The 23,379-nt window shown below is 43.6% G+C and overlaps 1 protein-coding gene across 6 annotated transcripts in view; it reads right to left on the bottom strand.

The window, feature by feature from the left end:
• Positions 1 to 23,379, bottom strand: part of Calx (sodium/calcium exchanger 3) — a 345,062-nt gene that overhangs the window by 24,455 nt on the left and 297,228 nt on the right. For all 6 annotated transcript variants that reach the window (XM_077665296.1, XM_077665297.1, XM_077665295.1 and 3 more), the window contains one exon: positions 9,046 to 9,137. In XM_077665296.1, coding sequence (XP_077521422.1) covers positions 9,046 to 9,137 — 92 coding nt within the window. The remainder of the gene's footprint in view (positions 1 to 9,045; positions 9,138 to 23,379) is intronic.

Genomic DNA, 23,379 nt, shown 5'->3' on the forward strand with positions numbered 1-23,379 from the left:
AAACAATGTAAGCGTCACCCTAAAATAGTTACTTTTCTCTGTTCGCATTTCCTCGGAGCTCTATCGTATGACAGTTATTTTCCACCCTAAGAATTTCTTAGAAAACGTGTGTCAGGAATTATGGCTGAAAAAATAAAATCAACTTTTTTTTTTCAGTGCGGCTGTTCACGAGAGTGTTTCCTGTTTTTCGAATGCTTTAAAAGAAAAGTTCAATATGTGTCCTAATTCAATAATTTACTAACGTCTCACACCTTTCCCGCATTCCTAGCACGTGGATGCCTTAACAGGGCTAGTTAAGTGAAGAAATTTTTTTCATGTAAACGCCACCATTGGAAGCAATAAATTCAACACTTTTTTTATGCGAATGCTTTTAAAATTTAAAACGCTAAAAGGCACTGTTGAAGCCAAACATCGAACGCTGGAAACCCTTCGCCTGGCTTATTTACAGAAATAATGCAACAGATACAATAAAACAGAAAAAATGACAGCCACTGCAAGAAACATAGTAACAACAAAACAAAGAAAGGGCAAGAAAGATGTCACAACTGTAGGAAACGCAAAGAATGGTCGGCGTGGCGACCACAGCGCACAAGATAAGGGAAAAGAAAGCGGCTGAAGAACAAGAACACAGAAACAGTATACTTGGCGCAACTACAAAGCGGCACATTGAGAGAGCCCCTACTCACTACGTAAGCGGCAATAAATCACGCCACCGTAACGGCCACCACTACGGGAAAAGCCAGTGCAGCCCAACCACAGCCTCTACTCACTACGAAAGCTGTATACAACATGGCCGGCGTAAAATACGTCCGTTCGCAGCACTACGGAAGCATCGTGAACAACGTGTGCGATAGCATACTTTGTTTGCTGCTTGTTTTTAAAGTGCCGCGGTTTCCGCAAGTGCGTTTTGTTCCCTCGTGTATCAGAAACAGGGATCGCCGTCCATAAAGAACACTCATGAGACACAGAAACATAATTCGCATACTTTCGAATAAACCATCAAATCTTGTTTTTCGAACCACTCCGTCGTTCGATGCCTGGAAACCCCTGTTTCAGTAATAACTTTCTTATTTGCTACAAGCCTGAACTGCATTTCACCGTAGGGGGCTTTTAAAGAACTTTCAAGGCACTTTGCGTGGTTTGTAAACGCTTGAAAAGCGCTTTACATTCCCTGCTGTCGAACCCTGCACTAAAGAGTATAGTTTGTGTCACCGGTTTACAGTCACTAATTAATGAGGTCGCTTTTTGCAGCGCTTCTAGCTTTCTCGCCGTTGACGACACTAATTAAAGCATCAATGTTCAAGTATCCAGTTGAATAACCTGTGTCCCAAAAAACGTCTATATATTAAAATCGATACCAAAAATTATCGTCATACTGGGTAAAGTGTGCAGAATTTAGAATACAATGAAACCTGTCTAGTTTGCAGCCATGACCTCAAACTTCAATGTGAAACAATGCCTTCTGCACAGCTAGAGAGAAAAAACAGTCCAAATGTACGCGACCATTTCGAGCCTATCTCAAAACTAGGAATCTTTGGGGCAGAACATATTAATAGGGATGAACGAAATCGAGAAAGCAAGGATTTAATCTTCATGTTAATTGGCACCAGAGTGAAGGACAACCTGGCAAATCTTCCCAACTTACAAACGCGTACGACAGCAATGAATACGTGACATACTGCCCTGTGCACAAATTTAGATCTTTTACAAAAGATTTGACTGTAAAACTCCTCCTGTCCGCTGTCACGTTCTTAAACAGCTCGCACGTATTCTTAGTTTCTAGAAATTTCATATTTTCAGTAAGCATATCCAGAACATTTCCAATTTACCCACGCAATGCCGCTTGTGCTAAACGCTAATCCAAGTGCATGTTTTCTTTCATCGCCCAGCATGCACGGAAGCACAACTAGAAAGGATTGGAAATAAAACTGCATCCTGCAAGCCTAACTTTATTCCTCAGCACAAAGGTGCTCGACAACCCCTCATTAGAGCCTGGAATGTCTCAAGCAGGGCTTCTTTGTCACACGGAGCGTGGTACTTCCAAGGCTTTAAAAACTTTCGCTACAATATGGCAACGCTTTGTTTTCTTGAAGTAGTTAGCCTGACAACAACATAGCCCAGAGGTCATTTTTCATTAATTACTGCCAACGTTAAAGTGGTCTTAAAGCGGTTCCATTGCAGGTTATTTGCAAAAGCACCTCTGCAAGAACTCAAGTGCCACTGCATAATCAGTTCAGACTGCCTAACATTATACTATATTTCACGAAAAATGCAGCGCTACAACGTCTTTCTCCCTTTTCCACATTGAGGACAAATACAAATAATCACAGGTTCCTTCAGCAGCTTACCAGAGACATTTTATTGGTAAGAGTAATTGTGCGCAACGCTGTTCTTTCTCAAAGACTGGTCACATATGAAAAGAGATGGCAAAACTATGCTTTATTCGCATGCTTCGCAAGTGCTTAGTTAATGCAATGTTCTCGTAACTATTATCCTAAAACAATCGATATTTTTATCTTTTTATTAACGTGACGTACTGTCGAATGACCACAATCTTCAGCAAGACAGAACATGCTTTCAGAATTATTGCTATTAACTGCATGAGCAACTTTCTGCCACCGCACTAAATTTCAATAGTTTTTTGTCGCAATTTAGAAAAAGGGATAATAATCTAATCGATTAAAAGGAGTTTATAATTTCCTGATCTATGTTAATGTCTTCCTCTTATGACTTTCAAAAATGACGCCCCAATTGGGTTAAAGTTACATTAGTCCATACGTAACTTTGCGTTCCATACATGCGTTTCTCACTCCAGTGCCTGGAGGCGCAAAGATTCGACAGGTCGCCAGCAGCTGATAACGATTGCACTAAGTCTGGCATTTTTCCCTCATCTGAAAGCTGGATTCGTTTATCGGGTAGATTCTGAACGCAAGAACTATTTCAAGGAACAGAGCACCAGATCAGTATACGTAGTCTTCAAATGATCTAGATAATATCCACCGGTTCCTCTCTTTTTCCGCTCCTATTGTGCATTAGTGATCCTCATATTAAAGAAATTGTTAACCCGCCTCTTCTCTCCATTTTGAGGCCTTACAGTCGTCAATTATAGCATGAGTTTTCGTAATAAGTGAAGACGTTGAATGCTTTCGAGGGAAGGAAGTCCGCTGCAAATTTCACTTCCTTGTTACAAAGTCGTTATGCTGCCAGTAATATCTTCATTGACTATTTTCAGCCAATCGATCAATCTTTTCAAATCGATCAATCTTTTCAAACAATTCTGTAACTTAGGCACGCGGTAAATTTGCGTCGATGTCAAATTATCTATAATTTTTCACTAGAAAAAATATCCGGTGGTTATTGTTAGTGCTTTCGAAAGCAAACGTTTTACACAGGATCATAAGGTACAGCCAATATTAGTAGCCAGTGCATGCAATCACGCCTTCACATCCAGACGAGAACGCTTGATCGAGACAGGCTTGCAAGGGACGAGCACAAAAGGCTATGCATAAGTTATCGTCTAGTGGCAACACATGACGTCACAACCATTGAAGAGCGCCACATTACGTCACGTCACATTACACCGACACGATACAAACGACATTGAACAGCCCATCAGCGCCAACAAAGCACGTCGTATGCAAAGCGGGAAGCGGTAAGGCCACCCAAATCGCAAGGGTTATGTGAGCGCGAGTTGGTTTACAACGACACACGGTTGCGGGATACTTTGTGTAACAGGTTTAAAACCATAGAAACGCAGTGCTGCGAGAGGGTCATGAACAACAACCACATGACAGCGTCCGGCAGAGCGCTCGTCCCGTCGTGTGTGCGTTGTTCTGAGTATTTTTGTATTGCAATTTTATATGATTTCGGCATAAATTACAAAACGTCAAGCCAATTTATTCACCCGCCGTCCTCATCGGCCGTTAGGTGTCAACTCATGCACAGGATACTGCTTCAGTGTCTTCCTTCAAGGAATATCGTCCACTGCTTCAAACGCTCCGCGTGTTATGAGTAGTTGTTAAGAGTAGCATGGTAAAGGTAGATGCAAGATAAAACTAGAGATAAGTTTTAGCTTATTCTAGTCGCCTCATTTTCCGGTGTTTGCTTAAGTTACGCAGTTATCATTAATAATATGTCTCATTCCAAGTTAGTTATAGAATGACACTGCACAAGACCTTGTCGGAAACGTATTGCTGTAAGAAAACTAATATTGAATGCTGCATGCATCAAGAAAGCTGCGTTACGATAAAAAAAAATATATGGTTTTAATAAACAGTTCTGGTTTATTCTGCAGTTTAATTTCATGGATCGTCGGCATAAACCAAAGGAAACGTTTGTTGTAAACGTTAGCTCTTCCCTTTATAGAGTTAAAGCTAATTTAGACGCCTTTCAAGTCAGCGCCCGCCTACACTGCTTTTTTCCTTCTCCTAAAATAATTGCATTTTAGCGTCGTCATCTCTTCATAAGGATTCAAACGGAAACGTGCTATCAGGGTTTGCTAATCGGCACTCACGAAAATATATTCTCAACGCACGACTTCATTCAGCAAATCTCATTTACTTAATCTTCTCCAGCAACGCGTGCGTGCGGTGAGTTTCTCCGTTTCATTCGTTTTTTTTTATCTTAAGAAGGGCCGCACATTTATACAGCTACACTCGAAATCTTCCCACGAACATGACAATTCGTTTCCATGCCAGATTGTGCTCGTTATGCACACTCATCAATCGATTCGTGTCCGCGTACAGAACAATCAAGCATTTCCCGTTCCTGGGTCAACACGTCCTCATCTGCCGAGTGGCTCGATCGTCGAACGCAATTAGGGTGAGAGATGCCCACGCCCCGCTGCGAAGACGACCGGCAACGCCCCTTCGACACTTGCTCGCTCTTACAACACGCGCCCAGCGCCATCGCGCAATCCGATCTGTCGACACACGTATTGCGCGTACTGTTCGGAGGATCCGTGGCTTTATGAGGAGTGTGGGCCGCCCGAATGAGGACGGACATTCGAACGCGTGGGTAAGGGCTCTTTTGCCCCGGATGGCTGAAAGCATGCATGACTGCGCGCAAAAGCAAATGTGGCGAAATGACGAAAGTTCGCCTTTCTCTGTTCCATTTTTTTGGTGTTGTTGCAACTCGCGCCATTTTCCTTTCCTGTGTCTGGTCGCAATAAGAGGTGACATTTATGTTCGGAATTCAGAGTGGTTTCAACATTGTATAGTTACGAAATGCTTGCCAACAAAATTGCGAAATTCCGATCTGACTTTTCTATTGCAGATGTTTCTTCCATTTAAGTTTTTCTTGCTTTTCGGTAAATATGAAGAAAAGCCGAACTGGAGGGAACACCTGATTTGTGTCGCTTCAGATTGCCGAAACAGACAATAGCAGCAGTATATGAAGTTTTATTGCAGTTCACTACTACCTCAATAGCTATTGCAAAACTTAGTTTTTAGGATAACCAATATCCGACTAGTGACTTAGTCCCAGGAGCTAAAGTAAAAATGACGCCTGTTCACAGGCTACGCATTCAGCTTCTTTCTATCTGTATTCGCCCAGCAGCGTTGATTTTCCTTCCCTTGTCGAAAAATACATCTATTGCTAATATATTTAAATCAGCATGCAATATGTCCACTGTGGCTTACATGTCAATCAAATAACTTTCCTGAATCATACGGTGTGCAGGCAACGAAAGAACAGCGGCATCTCCTGCCTGATGCTAACAACAGCCGAAAAACGGGCGAAATTTACTGCTGTGGCTTACAATGCGGTTTTCGGCAATGCCGTCAAAGGCTACGAACATTCTTCTTCATCTGACAAAGTGGTGCGCAATCCTTCAATTCCGTATACGCGGACTGGCACATAACATTTTCCTGATGACATGCTCGGGATTCCGTTCACGAGGCCGACAAGCCAATTTTAGCCACGCCATCGGTAATCGTTAGGCAAACTTCCCAGACGAGACAGACATCAGTTGGAACCAATCTCTGTGCGCGCCTCGGAAGAGACGGAAGAAGGGAAAAAGGGGACGCCGCACTCGAGCCCACAGCCCCGAGTCCCGAAAGCGCGATGAATGATGACGGGGCGCCTAGCCGCGGACGTGCCTTGTTGGGCGTCGCTCATGGGCGTGCCTGCCGGCGGCTCCAGAAGCCAGGCGCGGCCGAAAAAAACCATCGCAAATCTGGGACACCAGCACCACAGCTCATTAGGGAGAGAGAGAGAGAAAACGACAGGTCATCCACGTGACGACAAAAAGTTGCTCATGCAGTACACCGCACCGCCACCCAACAGGCCGCATGTCCACGGTGCGAGCTGAGAGAGAGCTCGCTTCGTTTCACTTCGATGCAAACGAATTGAAAGGAATCAAATTGAGGGCACCGTCCCTTCACGCAGTCATCGACATCGAAAATTAAGGCCACCCCCCTCTCCACTCTATCTGCCCCATATCCTTTCCCTGATTTGTGTGGCCGCGCAGCAAGTTTTTATTGTTTTGTTTTACTGCCTAAGTGATGTTTTATCTTTCTTCATAGTTCGTTTATCTCCGTCCATTGCTACACTTTTATAACCTAAACTAACCTTGGCTAGTCCTAAGATAACGCCCAGCTGAAGCTTACTTTAGGCCTACATAAAGTATACCGGAGATAAGAGATCTAGAAAGTATAGCGGAAATTAGATGTCCAAAAAACATAGCTAATATTTAGTCTACACAAGAAGTAAAGGAAGTTTAGTTATAGCAGCTAAGGCTGCTAGGCCTTTATTAGCTCCAGCTAAACCGTAGCTAAGGCTTAGCAAAGGTTTAGCTAAGAACCAAAGTTCTCATTGTAATGGGCAGGATGCTGCTGAAAATTTGGCCAGGTAACTGGATTGCTGAGCCGTGCCCAAACTCAGGTGATACGCCTTTTGACCAAAGCCTCGGAATAAATACTTTTAAGACAATCCTTGCTTGGCTGTGAAGTTTAATTTGGGATTTCCTGCATAACAAATGACTCGAAATTAAAGATGAAAAGGCACCGTTTAGCACGAGCTATGTTAGGCTTGAGGTTTGATGGTCAGAAGAGGGATGTTTCTGGCCCCTACCCTCGGTCACTACAGTAGCACATGGTATTTTTTTTCCTTTACATCTAGGACTGCCATGTTTAGGGATAGCAATTAAACATCTCCGACACGAAGTTAAACAAAACTGTTTGTGTGTCAGAAGCAGCAAATTTTAACTCAGCATTCTAGTCCTTTTTTACATTAAATGCGACGTTTATTCAAGTGCAGTTATATTTGTAAGTTCTCTTTAATATATTTATTCCTTGCAAATTCCATGAGCGCACCAATGGCACCGCTTCTTGCAAGGGACAGCCTCCACTGTTATGTTAACACCAGGAACGAACCTTTCTGCAATGTATTTACATAACGCCTACTTGGCTCCAAACGACTCCCACTGCTTCTGTAAAGCCACCTTAGGAGTGGGGCTAAACTGAACTGCGGGGGTTCGACACCGTGAATAACAGAGAGGAAGATAGCAGTAGCTGGCGAGTTCAAAGCTGCATATTCCCGCTGAGATTTCTTCTCTTTGTTACCACACCACCGTAGCGTTCACGCTATCCGTGGGCGCAATGATATCGGTATATAGGTAATCTTCCGTACTAATATTTTGCAGTTTCTAGAACTATTGTCTATGCTATAGACAAGCTTTTGCACGTTGCTGGTAAATTTATAAAATTTCCTGTTTCATTATTTTATTTTATTTTCTTCCTTTCGTACACAGCTGTAAATACCCTATAAGCGCCATGAGTTTCTCTAACTTTACTTGTAAGAATGAGCGGTGAAAATGCTGAGCAGACTTTTTCCTTCAAGTACTGCCACTTCCATTAGTTGGCGTCGGAAAGAATGAAACACAGAGACGTTTTCTTGCTCGAGATAAAATGAGATAAAGCGTTGACTGAAGAATCTGTCATGTTCCTGGCACAGCACTTTCATCGCAGAAGAATCCTCACGCTAACAACGTGGCTCGCTGATTGTTATCGGGCATCCGCTGTCCACTGTTGTCTACCCGAGTGGACGACCTGCAACGGACAGCTAGTCGCCAACAAGCTTCCGCATTGTTAGCGTTTTCGCCCCCTTCCGAAGCTTTCACTTGACGCTCAGAGATGGCGTCCTTATGTGAGCCCTTCGAAGAATGGAGCTTCATGAACTGCTAGAAAAAGTTGACCGCAGCTGTAGAGGTTCGTTGCGCGAAGGCGTGTCTTATTACTGCATTCCTCTTTCTTGTTGAGTATAAAAATTGATTGCGACCTATTTAACCTCACACGTTCGTTGATAGTCGTAAACTTTGAAGAGCTTTGAAGAAATGTTTTAACTGCACAGGTGGATGCAGGTCTTTATTTGTTCTTGATGTTGTTACCAGCACTCTTGCTTCCACTGTACTTGGTGTGTTTACCGCCAAGCATCAAGACTCCAACACTAGTTTAACCAATGTGTACGCTGAAATATTACAAGCTTTCATGTTAGAAACGTGTGACTTAGCTGCATCTCACTGGCCTTTGCTGCCAATGTCTGAAATTATAAAACAGCACAGAAAATTCTCCTCAGTTGCATATTTCATATTGAAGGCCTTTAACTACTAATACTTAAGCGTTTTCACGGCTCAAGTCTTTAATCATCGAAAGTCATTTCAAACGCGACATGTGACGTTTAAAAAGCAGTTGCGCGACCTGAGTTTTAAACTATATCCGGATGCATGAAACGTAAACGATAACGCGTCTGAATTGGCTCAACAAATAAATGTCTAAGACTGAACGCTAGCCCTGAATACCTGTTTTCTTTTTGCACTCGCGATATACGCTAAGTGCTGCTATCTTCTTCTTTTCTCTATTCTGTGAACGTAGCCGAGGCTAGAATCCCCGACTTCGGCTGTCATGCGCAATGCCCAGCGGCTGCACTACGGTGGCCGAAAAACTGCGGTGCTAAGCAACACCAGACAGTGGGTGACCCACAGAGGCGGGGCTACAGCTGGACGCAGCGTACAATGCTCTGGGTTCGAATGAGGAGACCGAACATTACCTTCCTCGAGCTTGGGCTCCCCGAGTTCGATGTAGAGCACGGCGTCTTTCTCGTAGGATTCGTTGTCGATGACAAACAGGGAAAATTCCTTGCTGCGTTGGGAAAGAAGGAGGAAGAAAGAGAGTGAGAATAGTTAGCTTCAGTTCATTGTCACGTTCGACACATGCTGCGGAATCCAAAATTTTGCCCGATTTTGGGCATGCATGCAAAGCACACGGGGCATCAGAGCACATCACTTCTACACCGGGTGTGTCACCCAAGATGTTCAGCAGTTTTTTAAAATAGATGGCTTTTTAAGTTGAAGAGTGCTCTTTTTTTTCAGCACAGCATTGGCAATGGCATAGCCCCTCAGAATACAGCTAAGACGTACTTAGTAGTTGGTTAATTAACTTAATTTCAAAATCTTAATGTTAATGTTATCCTCTTTATTTTTTTAGAAGCGCGTAGCCCACCGTAACTAATATCCACATCCGTTTTGATAATTTCGAAAACGCAGTTATCTTCTGCACTGTGGCACATCAAATTCTGACTATTTTCACGAGTTGCGTGCGCTCAGGAAATTCCTTTCATTGCGCAAATTTATCGAAAGGGCGTGCATTTTGTACGGTGTAGGCAGAATTTGTTGGGCCACAGTGCTGAGGGTAACTGCGTATTTGAAATTCTAAAAAACTGATATGGACATTAATTACGGTGAGCTACACGCCACTCATTAATAAGGAGACTAACAGTATTGATGAAGGTTAAAAAGTTAACTACTGAAAACTACTTAAAGAGCCTAGTAGTTAACACGTCTTAAGTGCATTCTGAAGCGCTAAACGGCTGACAGTGCTACGCCGCAAAACGCACTCTTCTAATTCAAAAAGCCTGCTTTAAAAATTGCAGGACATCTTAGGTGGAGCACCCGGCATATCCAAGTGCTAACAATGTCCCCCAAGCTTGTATTTCATTGCACTCAAAGAGGTAAAATCCCAGTAGGTTGCTGAGCTAGTTGGTTTTGCATTATCTAAAACAGCGCCGGAAGACAGTGCATTGTGTGTGCGTGTGTTTGTATCTCAACCTTCAACCCGTGACTTCCAGTGCTGTGTTGGATGCCTCTCTGGTCCAGAATACGGTAGTTGATCTGCACGAGAATGTGCAAATGCCTTTCAGAAATTTATGGCGTCATTTCTTCCATAGAAGGAACAATTCTGAAGAAAGGCTAAAAAATGGCATATACACATATGATGTATTCAGTTTTATTCACGGGTACTTTCGGACCATTTGCACTGCCAAACACTTCTAAATACAACTGAAAAGCCAGTGACTAGCAGCAGTCAAAACAGTCACAATACTGACCATAAAGTTGTTGCCTGAAACGAACCCATCACGATACAAAAGGTGTTGATAAGGTGCCAATTCAACATGTCAAATTCTGCACTCGCAAACCTAATCAGTATGGCGTAGCCAAACATTGCAACGCGTGGTTGGTATAATAAAGGAACGTTCAGCTCCAAAGAAAACCTTCGTGATAGGGAAGCTACAGACAAGATGGTAATTCAATATGTCAACTTCTGAAGCCGTCGGTGTAATAAGTAGTACAAATCACAGCGCTGGGTTGAGACAGAAAACAGGGTTCAGTGTCGCAAGCAATTCTTTTTGGAATAAAGCATGTCGTCAGAGGCTCCAAGCTTCTTTCACCTTTACTCTTAGGCTGCTTAGGCCTAACACTTTTTTTGTCGTGCTACGCAGTATAAATGAAGGCATACAGCAAAAAGACAACATACTTAGCGTAAACAACAGAAATTCCAGAAATATTGCCATACAGCGCAGGCATGCAGTCAACACTGGTCGGCTGTTCCCAAAGGGTTCGCCACGAACGCGGGCCCTTTATTGCCATGCCAACAGCAACACACCATGAAAGTTTAATGCAGGCTGCTTTTGGAGATCAAGTCAGAGTCAAAGCAGGGTACAGAAAACAAAATTCGTTCTTAGTGCGATGAAATGAGCGTCTAGCGTGGTTCCACCCAGCGATGGGACCGACAGGCCTTCACAAACAGCAGGACGCTGCTTGCAGACAGGAGCACGCAGGAGGGAAAAAAATAGCACCCGTGACATCGACTTCGACTTGATTTGAATATCGATCGAGCAAAATTTATGCGCCTTCAGTCTCTTGTCCGCGCGAGACCGGAGGCATTGTGGTGGAGAGGAACGCGGTTACTTCGTTTAGCGGGAGCAGCGTTCTGGCAGCTTCCGGAGAGGCTGAAGTGAAAAACAAGGCAATGCGAGAAACTAGAAGAGTTGTTCCTACTTTTCCTTCCTAGGCTGAGCGCCGCTGGAAATCCGAAGAGAGCAACTTGGAATTTCTAATGCTCTCAGCAAATTGCACTTTTTACTCATTTCGTAGTTTCTTCTTTTTTTTATGTATGTACGCTCTACAGTGCTACACGAAAGTCTCTTTTTCTATCGCTTCAAAACAAAAACAATGCACAGTCTTGTTTCCCCACCACAGAGTAAATTTTAGTCCGTGAGAATACAAAGGGCAAGGACTGAAAGCGTAAAAACAAGTCTTAAAGAAATCGCAGTAAGCGCATAAAAGAACTTCTGACGTAGGCTGAAAACCGCTCCGGTCTGTGACATGAGCGACGCGTTCATATATTCATGCAAAAATCATGAGTGTTTTTTCGGAAAACACTGAGGAACAGAATGCACAGCACACAGAGAATTCTTTCTTTCGCTTGAACGTAACTGGCAGGAATTTGTTTTTTTTGTGTGTGTGTGTGCGTGTGACGATTCAGGTGATTGATGACGAACGGCAACTGGATCTCTACAGACATATATTGCGGTGCAGTATTCAGACTGCCCATGCTCATCTTTGGAAAATGGAGCCATACCACGATTGCTCACAAGAGCAAACGCATGAAAGATGAGCCTCAGGTGCTTCGTTGTAAATCTCAAGACGTGCTTTGTGAGGTAAATTCCCTGCCAGACAAGACTGAAACAAAGGTCATGGCCACTTTAGAATAACAAATTCACAATACTTGCACCTTCCTTTCAAACACTTATCTGGAGCCAATCACACTAAAATAGTTCGTCAAGCAGTCAGCCGTGTAAATGCCCATAAGTATTCCTCGTTTCCAGCTCCCATTTCCTATTGAAAAAAATTGCCAGAAAATTCTTTAGAGTGTACGTCCGTAGACTCATTTGTCACTTTTATTCAGAAGGTTAACTTTGATGTTTGTCTTCCTTTATTTGTATGCAGGTGTTTTAATTAGAGAATATCTATTTTTTGCGTGCGTATATTCCTGTCTTGACCACAAGCATGTTCTGTAAACACTTCTGCCTGGTCCCGAAAGGGGCCTGCAGTATGTTTAATTAAAGACAGAAGCTTTCACGTAATGCACCAGACGGACCCGCTGCAGAAAAAGAACATCGCGCCATCTTATGCGCAGATTATGCGCAACGTTCGACTGACTTCGTTTTTCAGCAGCGCAAGGGACAAAGGACGAGGCCAGTGCATTACTATGGAACATGGTACCAGCGCAACAGACAAGGACGAAGTTAGAAGACAACACGAACGCCGGACTTCAACTGAAATTTGTTGCACACTTGCGGGACTTTTATACACAGAGAAGCGCCGCTATCGCCACCAACCGTTCAAAGCTATCAACATACGCCGGGCCACAAATTACGAATACATCAAAACTAAACAAAGGCAAATCATACCAACTGCGTTCAGTACCACATCGCAGACATTTTTTTTCTTTTTACCTGCCTGAACCTGCAATCACACTTTCCTATAAATAATCAATTTCCTTTTTTCCGAACGCAACAGATGGGGCATTGACACACTTATCTTTTTCATTCAAGATACATAGGGCTTCGAAAATTTCCCGGCTTCGCTGTGTGCCGAACCTGCACAATACACGTTCCATAATAATGCAACAGTAATAATAATACATGTTTAATAATAATGCAAACAACCAACTAGCCCAGCTGTCTACCCTTACAGGCAAGTGCACACACACGGCGCCAGACTTACAACTGGTTAAAACAAGGCGATTTTCACTTATTAAATACAGTGGAAACCAATCTCGAATGAAAAAAACACAGATACACAAAATGGCGAGTGAAAGTTCCTGAGCACAGGGCTACAGTGGCACAAGACCAGCTAGCTGCGCACGTTTTTCTATTCTCATCAAGGAAACGTAGTTCTTTACCAGAAAGAGCTATTGAGGCAGCGCTTACGCATACTTTGTCGTTATGTTTCCGCGGCTGGTCGTTGCCTCAACGACCGGCCGCGGGAACACAACAACAACGTGGGCAACACCGTATCCCGTCACCTTGGCATTCACTGCAGAGACTGCACAGAAGAAAGAAAAAAGAACAAGAGAGGCGCCGTGTTATCCAATTTTCAGTCAGTGCCGCGTGCTGTCAGATAATCGAACAAAAATCACTCGTGAAATCATTGAAGGCCATGAAATCTATAGATTCAAAGATGAATGCGTAAGCGTTGCCTCAATAGCGCTGTCTGTAAAAGAACAGCGTTTTCTTGATGATAATAGAAAAACGTGCGCAGCTGGTCTTGTGCCACTGTAGACCTGTGCTCAGGATCTGTCATTCTCGCCATTTTTTGTATCTTTTTTTTCATTTGAGATTGGTTGCCACTGTATTTAAGTAGTGGAAATCGCCTCAATAAACCAGTTGTAAGTTCAGCGCCGTGTCTGTGCACTTGTCACGTCCTTTGTCCCCTGCGCTGCTGAAAAACTATGTCACACCAACTTGCCCAAGCTTCTACAGTATCTTCGTTCGACTGACTGTTGATCAACCTCATACTGTAACTTTATAGCCTATAATACCAGGCGTATCCCCTAGTAATCTGAGTCTAGAAATGCGAATAAATTTCTTATCCAGTCAACGAAATGCATAAATTTCTAACGCAACTGGAAAAGCTGTCTTCACGTAGATATAGAACCAAAGTCAGGCGGTGCTAAAAAATAGCTACACAAGGCACTACGTCAAGCATATTGAGACAAATACTTCTAACGGCTCCTTTCATTTCGCTGTGCGGCTGTGATTCTGTTTAAGGTAGTTTTTCGAGAACACGTACACCGAACGAAGAATCAAAATTATGGTAGTTGGCAGCGCAGTGCTTTTCTTTCTTGAAGTTAAAACAAAATGAAGATGGAACCAACGCCACATCAAAACTCAATGACAAATTGTCTAACGGTTTCGTGCGATCAATCTATTTCACGCTAAGTACATATAGGACGTTTATTGTGGGCGGCTAAAAACAGTTTTCGAGTTCAGCTGGAAAGTTCTTGCAGCACGTGGCACGCGGATGCTTTTATCTTTTATTATGAGAAAACACTGAACAACATAAGAAAAACAACTAATTGCGGCCATGTCATTCGGCATAAATGGGCAAGCGAAACGCGACAGAGGAATTCACTGTTTATTTGCATAGCCCGTTAGATAAGTACAAACGAGAGTAAACACATATTTATTGATTGCCTTTATGAATGCTTATATAGTCAATTTATCAACTTACCACGTTGCCTAATAACTTCAAAAATAAAATTCATAGTTTGCAAGTCAGTAAGCAACGCTGTCGTTACCCATATGCATCTTCATACCAAAACAATGAAACCTCGAGATTTGGAGAGGCATTGTGCACGTCTAAACGTCTGGAAGCATTCCAAGTTCTTTCCTTGCATCCTGCAACTCTATTCCATTTTCTTGTGCCGAGTGCATACCAAGATCAAGTAAAGCGACCCGTCGCGACCGTACAGTAGCGAGCAACACGACAAGGATAAAGTTTAAAACCCAGAAACAGCAGAGATGCAGCACCAATTTCCTCGTACATTCTTCTCGCGAAACGAAATAGAGACCAAAAAAAAATTTCGGGAACAGGCGTTGACAATGGCGCACAGAGCCTCTTATCCCTCTCAGATAGATCACGCGTTTCCATTCTTTCCGCTTGAATTTCGCGGCGAACAGAAGCTTCTGCCCCAACTCATGGGAGATCAGAACGACTCCGCTGAACAGAAGTCACACAAAATGCGCATATGAAGGAGCAAAGAAAACGGACCTCCAAAAGTTAAAGGCAAATCTGAAACTGGGGATAGCGAAGCCGATTTATGGCCTGCTAGAAAATAGTAGTCGCACGTTCGACGAAGTCAGCAGAATGTAGAAGAATAGATATCAAAAGAAACAAATAGACAAGGGAGGAAGCGGGGGGGGGGGGGGGGGGAGGATACCGAGCAGATTCCAACTCGTAAGAGCACAACGCTGGGAAAGGCATGATGAATAAAGGCGATTTCCCTCGACGAGATAGGATACAAGGTAAAGCCCAGGAACTGGTGACGACAGAATCAAGGAAGGAGGTGTTTGAACGTGCGGAGTGGGAGACATGCCCTATGTGTCCTGCGCACGCTTCTAGCGCTTGCACCGCTGAATATATTTGTTTTATTTATTTTCAAATACTCAACCAATGTACAAGTCTGCGGAAGAAAAGGATAAAACACGCAACTCATCTTGCCTCCGAAGACGAGTTGTGGAAACTATGGAAATGTTTTTTGCAAGATGTTCTCGAAGAGAAAATGAAACAAAAGCATGACACCTATTAGTTTTTCATACAGACAGAAGCATGGTTCACTCTTAACAGATATAATACCCGACAAAATACTTGCAGCTTTTAAAAAAACGCGTTAGTTGAATGTGTACAGGGGAATTCAGACAGGTAGAGTTGATTTCAACCAATGATTGAATTGATTCATCAGCATCCGCATGAGCGTTGTCTTGTGGCAAATGCTTTATAACTTTCCTTCCTATTCAGATCGCTGCTATCACGTGAATGCTAACGAATAATTACTCCATTGATTTATAAAAAGTAATGAAATATTTGCGTCCACAGAATCAGTGTTGTCAAACTGATATCACACCGAGAGGGCTCCACTTGGCCGTTTAATAAACGTGGAAATGTAGCCGCATTGAACGCTGATTTCCATAAACGCTGTGTCTTGCACTGACGTCTTTCCTTTCAAATTTTCATAGGGTGTTAACACAACTTAAAAGATCACTTCATTCTGAATACACCGGTATACAGTACAGGAGGATCAAATACGTCTCTTAAATTGTCGCCTACTCTTGCATCGAAGGAATCACTCCTTGCGCCAAGCACATTAAGTTGAAAAATTTTGCGGCATAAATGTAAAACTAAAAGATTATAGTTCTCAGGCATGCAACCGCTTTGCACATAATTCCGTATGCTTATTTTTGCATTCCGCAAATCGAAAAGCACTGCTGAATGCAATTCAGTTTGCGGAAAATGTTCAGCGATAGTATTACATCGACTCGTCCTAACCCCCAAGCTAACATTCCCACGTTAGGGCAAAAAATACACCATGAAAATCACAGCTCGCAAATTCAGTTGAAACTGAAAAAGCAATTTCAAAGGAAAGAAACAGAATGCTTCCGCGTGGAAGATGAAATTAAATGAGAGTTTTAGAATTTCACAGCATTGCACTCACTGCATTCAACTTTCATAAATAGAGGCAGAGTGCAGAATGCATCTTTTTGACACGAGATGCATAAACACCTTTCGCGTAAAAAACGGTTGCAGCGCTTAACACTGCCTGTGGTTGCCGCACCCACATTGCTGATTGAACAGTGGTTCACTTAAAAAACATTTTTTTAATGAAAGCTAGGGCCTAAGATAAACAATCGATCTCGCTGAACATCTTTTAACACGGGCAGCTTTAGCCAAAATAGAATCTGACAGACCACGGTCCTGCTTACCCGCAGTTACCCCGCCCCTGTAACTAAAGTGTAATGAAAGCAAAAAAAAAACAATAGAATCAAATCGCCACAAAATGTCCCGAAAAGCTTCTGCGCGGGATAGCCGGGTCAGAGTTTTGAAACAAGAACACGGAAAACTAAATCTACAGCAAAAAAAGGTAGAAGGACTGCGTCCCACCCTGGTCATTCCGCAATGTTCGTCGCAACTTTCACACTGACCGTTTTGATGATGTCGGGAGTAAAGCAGAGCACAGCCGCTCCGTACACGGCTGCTCTAACTCCCTGACCACTCCTAGAGATAGGATCCAAGTGCGGAGCGCTGCAGTCGAGAATGACGCTTCGGCTTTGGAGAGGAGTACGAAAATTCAAAAGGCATGCCGGTTGCCGAAATACCATCATTACGCCACGAGTATAGAAAACAAAATGTAAGTGAAAAAAAAAAGCAAAGGCGCACCAGAGACCGCGAAACGCAGCGTCAAGTGAAATGGCAAAAGGCAGCAGAGCTTAAGAGGATTTCCCAGATCTGACAAAGCGACCCAGTTATCCATGAAATATGCATGGCATAAAATTGCTCAGGTGCGGGAACTTCTCTCTTGCCTGCTTGATTTTTTCTCAGATATCACGTCTCAGAGATCATTTTTCTTCAATAAAAGGATTTGGGAAGAAAGCATTTGCACCTCGTTGTTTCGGTGACAATGATTTTTTTTCTTGCAGCTTCTATTTATTTGTGGCATTGTTCGATAGACTGAAGACCGCAAATTCAAGAATGAACGAATTAACGAAGAATGAACTTGGCAACAATCGAACCGCCTCTGCATCTACTTACGGATAAGTATGCGTGAATGCTTTCTAAAGCAACGCATTGAAAGCGCGCACGTAGACATTATGTCCGGCAAATGAGCTGTCACTACCGACGCCAATAATTTAAAAAGAAAACGATTAACTTATTTTTATAGAGATAGCTGCTCTGTCGACTATGACCTCAAGGAATGCTATAGAGGAAGGGTCTGATAGATTTCCGCTTTCTAAGGCTTTTACGACATGCACCAGGCTCTGAATACATGAATACCTATGCATCTCGTCTCGACCTAAATGTGCCGGGGGGCCGAGTGTCAACCTGCGACCTGCTGCTTTGTTGCTGATGCTAAGAAATAAAGGCCGCTTGTAATAAAAATTGTGGGAAAATCGAATTTCTTGAATACTGGCTCTTGGCGTAAAACATGTTGTGCAATTTCGAATAATAACGCGTAGATGTGTATAATCAAAAAACCATGTCACGTGATAGAAAACAGACACTGTAGGGTAAAGAACCAAAACACCTTAACGTCAAATATATGGCGCATAGGTTTGGTTTATGAGGGTTTAACGTCAAAAAGCGAATCGGGCTATGGGGGACGCCATAGTGAAGGGCTCCGGAAATTTCGACCACCTGGAGTTCTTTAACGTGCACTGACATCGCACATTACACGGGCCTCTAGAATCTCGCCTCCATCGAAATTCGACCGCCGCGGCCGGAATCTAACCCGCGTCTTTCGGGCCAGCAGCCGGGCGCCATAACCACTCAGCCACCGCGGCGGCCCCTATATGGCGCATGGAAACAGCAAAGCGCGATCTGATGAAATATTGTTTACACGGATTTCAGTTTGCAGAGCTCTATATAACAATTTTCTAGTGGGAAGAGCGCAAGCGGTGCTCAGATAACTTTTGTAATCATGGGAAGCTAGCATGCCGCTAGAGAAAACAACCGTCGCTAAGGCCCCGCGTATCTCGGCTCTGACATACTTTCGCATATCCCCCTATACGTGCGACACAAGAAAACGGGTGGCTGTGGAGTTTGATTACTGGCCCTGATAAACGACCTGCACCTTTGAAAACATATATAAAGCAGCGATTAAAACGGATGCGGATTCGCATATTCAGTACTCAGTGCCGTCCTTATCACGTGACAGTACCAACGGTCTCCGGTCACAGTAAGACACACTCTGTCTCATGCATATACTTGCAGGCAAAGAAAGTTGACCTGCTGAGTGGCGAACAAATATGCGTGTGCGTGGTCATGTTTGCGCGTGCGTGCGCACAGGTATGCCTGAATGTGTGTTCGCGCGTGTGTCAAAGATGACAAGCTTTAACAAATGAAATCTTGAATGCGCTTCCGTAGCCGTTTGATCTGCAGGATTTACATAATCAAGCGGTCGATAGGATGTAAGGCCTCTAATAATTAACTGCGAATTTTCGATAATGACAAATGTACTCTAATTACACAAAACAGCGGCTAGCTTGAGTAAAACTACACTCTAAACGCGCCTCCGTGAAGTATATGAAATACAAAAAAGTCTCAATCAGATGCAAACGGCATTGTTGCGATCGTTGAAGAAAAGAGGCTGACTTGGATGCCTGAGTGAAGAGTTAGATAATGCATTTTCTTCGCATGCCGTTGTGCTACGCAAAAAATAAAGAACACCTTAGCACGACTGTTTTCTCCTTGGGACCACAGCGAAAATGTCTGCCATGCATGCGTACTTCAAGAGCAGCCCACACCAAAGAAAACCAAAGAGCCCTTTAAAAGAGATATAAATGCAAAAGAACTGATGATCGTAAGACTGCAACATGGGCGTTTCAGCCGCTATGCTACCTTCGCACAGTTTGCAGGTTGTATTTCCTAGCGACCAACCAATCAGTGAGTTCTTTATGGAATGCGTATTCATTTTCACATTGCTGTTATGACCACTGCCTTAGACGGAAAGATGAGCCAATTTTTGTTCTCCTAAATCACCAAGAATATCGGTCTGTTTTCATACGAAACGTCGCTTGCATTACGAATTTAAGGTCCGAGGTAATAAACATAAAAGAAGCACCTCTCCACTACTTCGAATACAAGAGAAACACATCGCATTCACTGTGCCAGCGAGTGAAGCGAAATGGCGTGAACAGAATGGAAAGCCTACAAAAAAAAAGCAAAGTAGCGCGTAGAAAGCGTAGGCTATCATTCTCCATATTTCCGTTTCGGGCGGCCGCTAACTCGCTTCAGCAGTGATGTACGGCTGTCACAGAGCGAAGAAGTAGCTTTCACGCAAGAGGGCTCCACCGTCGCTCCTTTATTCGCGCCGACGTTGTGTTCGCGCCAAGATAAGACCACCACCACTGCCGTCCCTCAGTTGCAAGTGTCAGCTGCGTCGCTGCAGGGAGTGAGCAAAAAAAAAAAAGTGTTCCCGTGCACTACGCTATTCACAGCTTGTTGGGTATACTGGAAACGTCAACAAAAAAAGTAAGAGAGTGAGGAGGGACAACTTTTTACCGACTTCTCGCAGTGTTACAAGAAGAAAGAACGACTCTTGAAAAGAAAAGCAAAAAATTAGGTACCGCATGTTGTAACCAAGCACTGTCGGCCATTGCCGTTTATGCCCAGCAGTATTTGCAGTGCGTCTCAGTGCTTTTACGCCGCGGTTGGTTTACGTTTCAGCTTTATTGGTACGACTCATAAGCAACAAACTTTAGCGAATTTCCCCGCCCGGCACATGGTCATTGACGCCGCATCAAAGGGACACACGAGAGAATCTTGTCCGTGCTCTGAATGCGTACAAATGTTGTTGTTTTTTATTTCTTAATCCCATACCATCTCAAAGGGACCACGACCTATTGCGTTCAGAAATGTCCAGAATTTTCCTTTTACTGCTCACTCGCGCTTTCTGTTGTTTACGTTTAAGAATTCACCGCTTATCTTGCCCACCGGAGTGCGATTCGGAAAGATGCAAAGAATATGAAATTAACGAGCTGGAACATTACAGCGACATTCTTTTTGTAACTGTTTTCAAATGGTGCTGTGTTTACAGGTTATGTTCACTAGTACTTGCTTAGCCACAAGAGGCCGGGATAGCTGTATAATACATTTCAAATATATCCCGCTTCATGTCATTCTTAATCTCTAGTTCCGTTCTAGGCACGGCTCTGACGCAATTAATAGCATCTCTTTGGTTTCGAATTATCTCCTTTTCTTTGTTTACTTCAGAGCAAAAAGATACCATAACGCTAATTTCCTACTCAGCAATCTAGCCATGCCTACACGAAGAAATTGTGCATTGCTGCCTAGCAACGCCAAGTGCACACGTGATGCCGCATGGTACATGGCAGCCCACAAATATTGCTTTCAATGTTTCTCGTATGGCAAAGCAGGTGATTTAATTCCTGCCAGTCGAAATCAGTTGCCAACCGATTAGTTTCAAGAAAACAATTACGCACGGCTTAGCGTGGTTAGGCCAAGAACGAATAGGATGCACTGGTACTTCGCTGTTCACTTTGTCTTCGGATTAGTTTTGAGGCTCGGTATGTTGTTGATCCATTGCGCATGGATTAAGCATAGCGCGAGAGACTGACAAACTACGCGAGATATCCGGCGGCGATGACGTAGTGGTCTAATGCAGTCGACAGCGAAGCTGTTCTGTTTGCGCCGCCGGGCATTCAAAACCCACTCGCGGCCTAATAGAGTGTTTTCCAATAAAGTGTTTTGCATAGTTGGCCACATAGTCCGCTGACAGGTTTGACACAAACCGGCGAGCAGGTTGCCACCTGCCCACGGAGGCTTCGGACAAATAAACATGGGAGAAATCTGAGATTAGGACTTGGGAGTGCTAGTGCACTACAAACCATCAGTACTTTTAACCAAGATATTCATTAACCATGTTCCAACAAACCGAGGCCACCTCTGATATATAAGTACAGAATGTCAAAACTGTTCTCGCCGAATGTAGCCACCACATGTCCACATAGACAAAAAAAGAAACCATTCATGTCGGGTTTCAAATCAGAAAGTTCTCCATGACCACAAACGACAGTTCGATCTTTGGCTGCAACAGTACAGAGATAAGAAACGTCAGTAGACAGTGATAAATCCCCAGATGGTATGAAAGACACAGAGAGTGATGACGATGATAAATGGAACACTCCGCGACACTCTTTGTCGTCGTACATTCGCAGAAGCTGCAAAAAAAGCAAGAGAAAGTCTAGCGGCTGCGTACACTGATCACCGCGTCTGTAGCAACTGTCATAACACGCGTCGAAGCCACGACTATCTTTTATATCGCGAGTATCGAGCTAGCCAGGGCGACGAGTAAAAAGTAGACAAAAATGCCGACGAAATCACGCCAACTAGACCGCCATTGGAGCAGGTTCAGAAGAAAAACGCCAAAAAAGAACATAATGCGAGTTTACGACTTTGCTCCGCAAGAACCATTAATTCGGTCGAGGAAACAAAATCGGGGCGAAAATAAACAAGCCCACCGAAAAGCGGAGAGAACGCCAGACGAAAAGTAATCAGTAAACAAAAAAAGTATCATCGGCTTGCTGTAGCACAGTGTAGGTGTACAGTTAGAGCGCAGTTGAAACTAGCTTGGCCAGACGCCAGGGGAAAATGCACGGTCCAGACTATACGCCTGGCAAGCCTGGTCCGCAGGCACGGGCAGAGACAGCGCGGCTGGTTCAACGAACCAGACGCAAGAAAGAGGCGACCGAAAATTAATAAAATAAAGAGGGCTAACAACAAGGCAGGAGAAAACAATTTTCCAACTGCAACTGAGCAAGTATTAGTCAGGCGTTCGCCGGGGCTGACGACATTAGAAACGCGCGCGAAAAACCCAGAAGCTCCGGGTGGTGGAAAGTTATGGTAAATTAAATAAAATATTTTCGAAATGGGTGGAGTGTGGGAGGGCAAAGAAAAAAAAAGAGGGGAGGGGTTGAGGCAGTGCGCGTATGTAACTATGTGCGAAAGAAGGTATGCAGATGGCAGCAAGAAGGCGTGTGCGTTTGTATGCCTTCTGTCTGGGAGTTTGTGTAGTCTGCTGATGGAATGGCAACGCCGGAGAACGCGGTCTGTCTTCCGTTCTCCAAACCGGGTTACTGAGGAAACAAGGCGCTGCGTAACAAGCTAACGCCGTGCAGCGAAAGGATTCGCTCCTTCGTGGCCCGTTACTCGTTCGATCGTGGATTCGGTTTGCAGCCGCAATTTGTGGTGATTGTTTTCCAGCCTAATGCGGAGGAAAGTAATATTTAAACACTCGTTGAAATGTACCGCTGTAAATAAAAACAGTGCGGTGCAACTGCAGAAAGCTAATGTACTTCTAGCTACAGCAGCTGCAGCTAAGGCGCCTTAAAAATTAATGTTCAGCGAATTCATGAGGGGCAGGCAGCATTTGGATGGCACTTAAAATTTAAACCAGACCTTTACCTCGCAAAGAGAAAAACGGCTCACAGGGCTACAGCAAGTGGTTGTCGGGATAAGGCCATATTGCTTCTTAATTCAGACGCAAATTATTATCATGCCAATATGTTTTATAATTCTTGATGCCTGATGCTTTACTATGTTGGCCCTTTTCGTGTCAGCTGTCTCTTTCATAATTTCACGGTTACATATTTAATATTTGTTTATTTATAGGAGCAAGTAAATACATACATACATACATACATACATACATACATACATACATACATACATACATACATACATACATACATACATACATACATACATACATACATACATACATACATACATACATACATACATAC

This window comes from Amblyomma americanum, chromosome 5 (assembly GCF_052857255.1).
Source record: "Amblyomma americanum isolate KBUSLIRL-KWMA chromosome 5, ASM5285725v1, whole genome shotgun sequence".
NCBI lineage: Eukaryota > Metazoa > Arthropoda > Arachnida > Ixodida > Ixodidae > Amblyomma > Amblyomma americanum.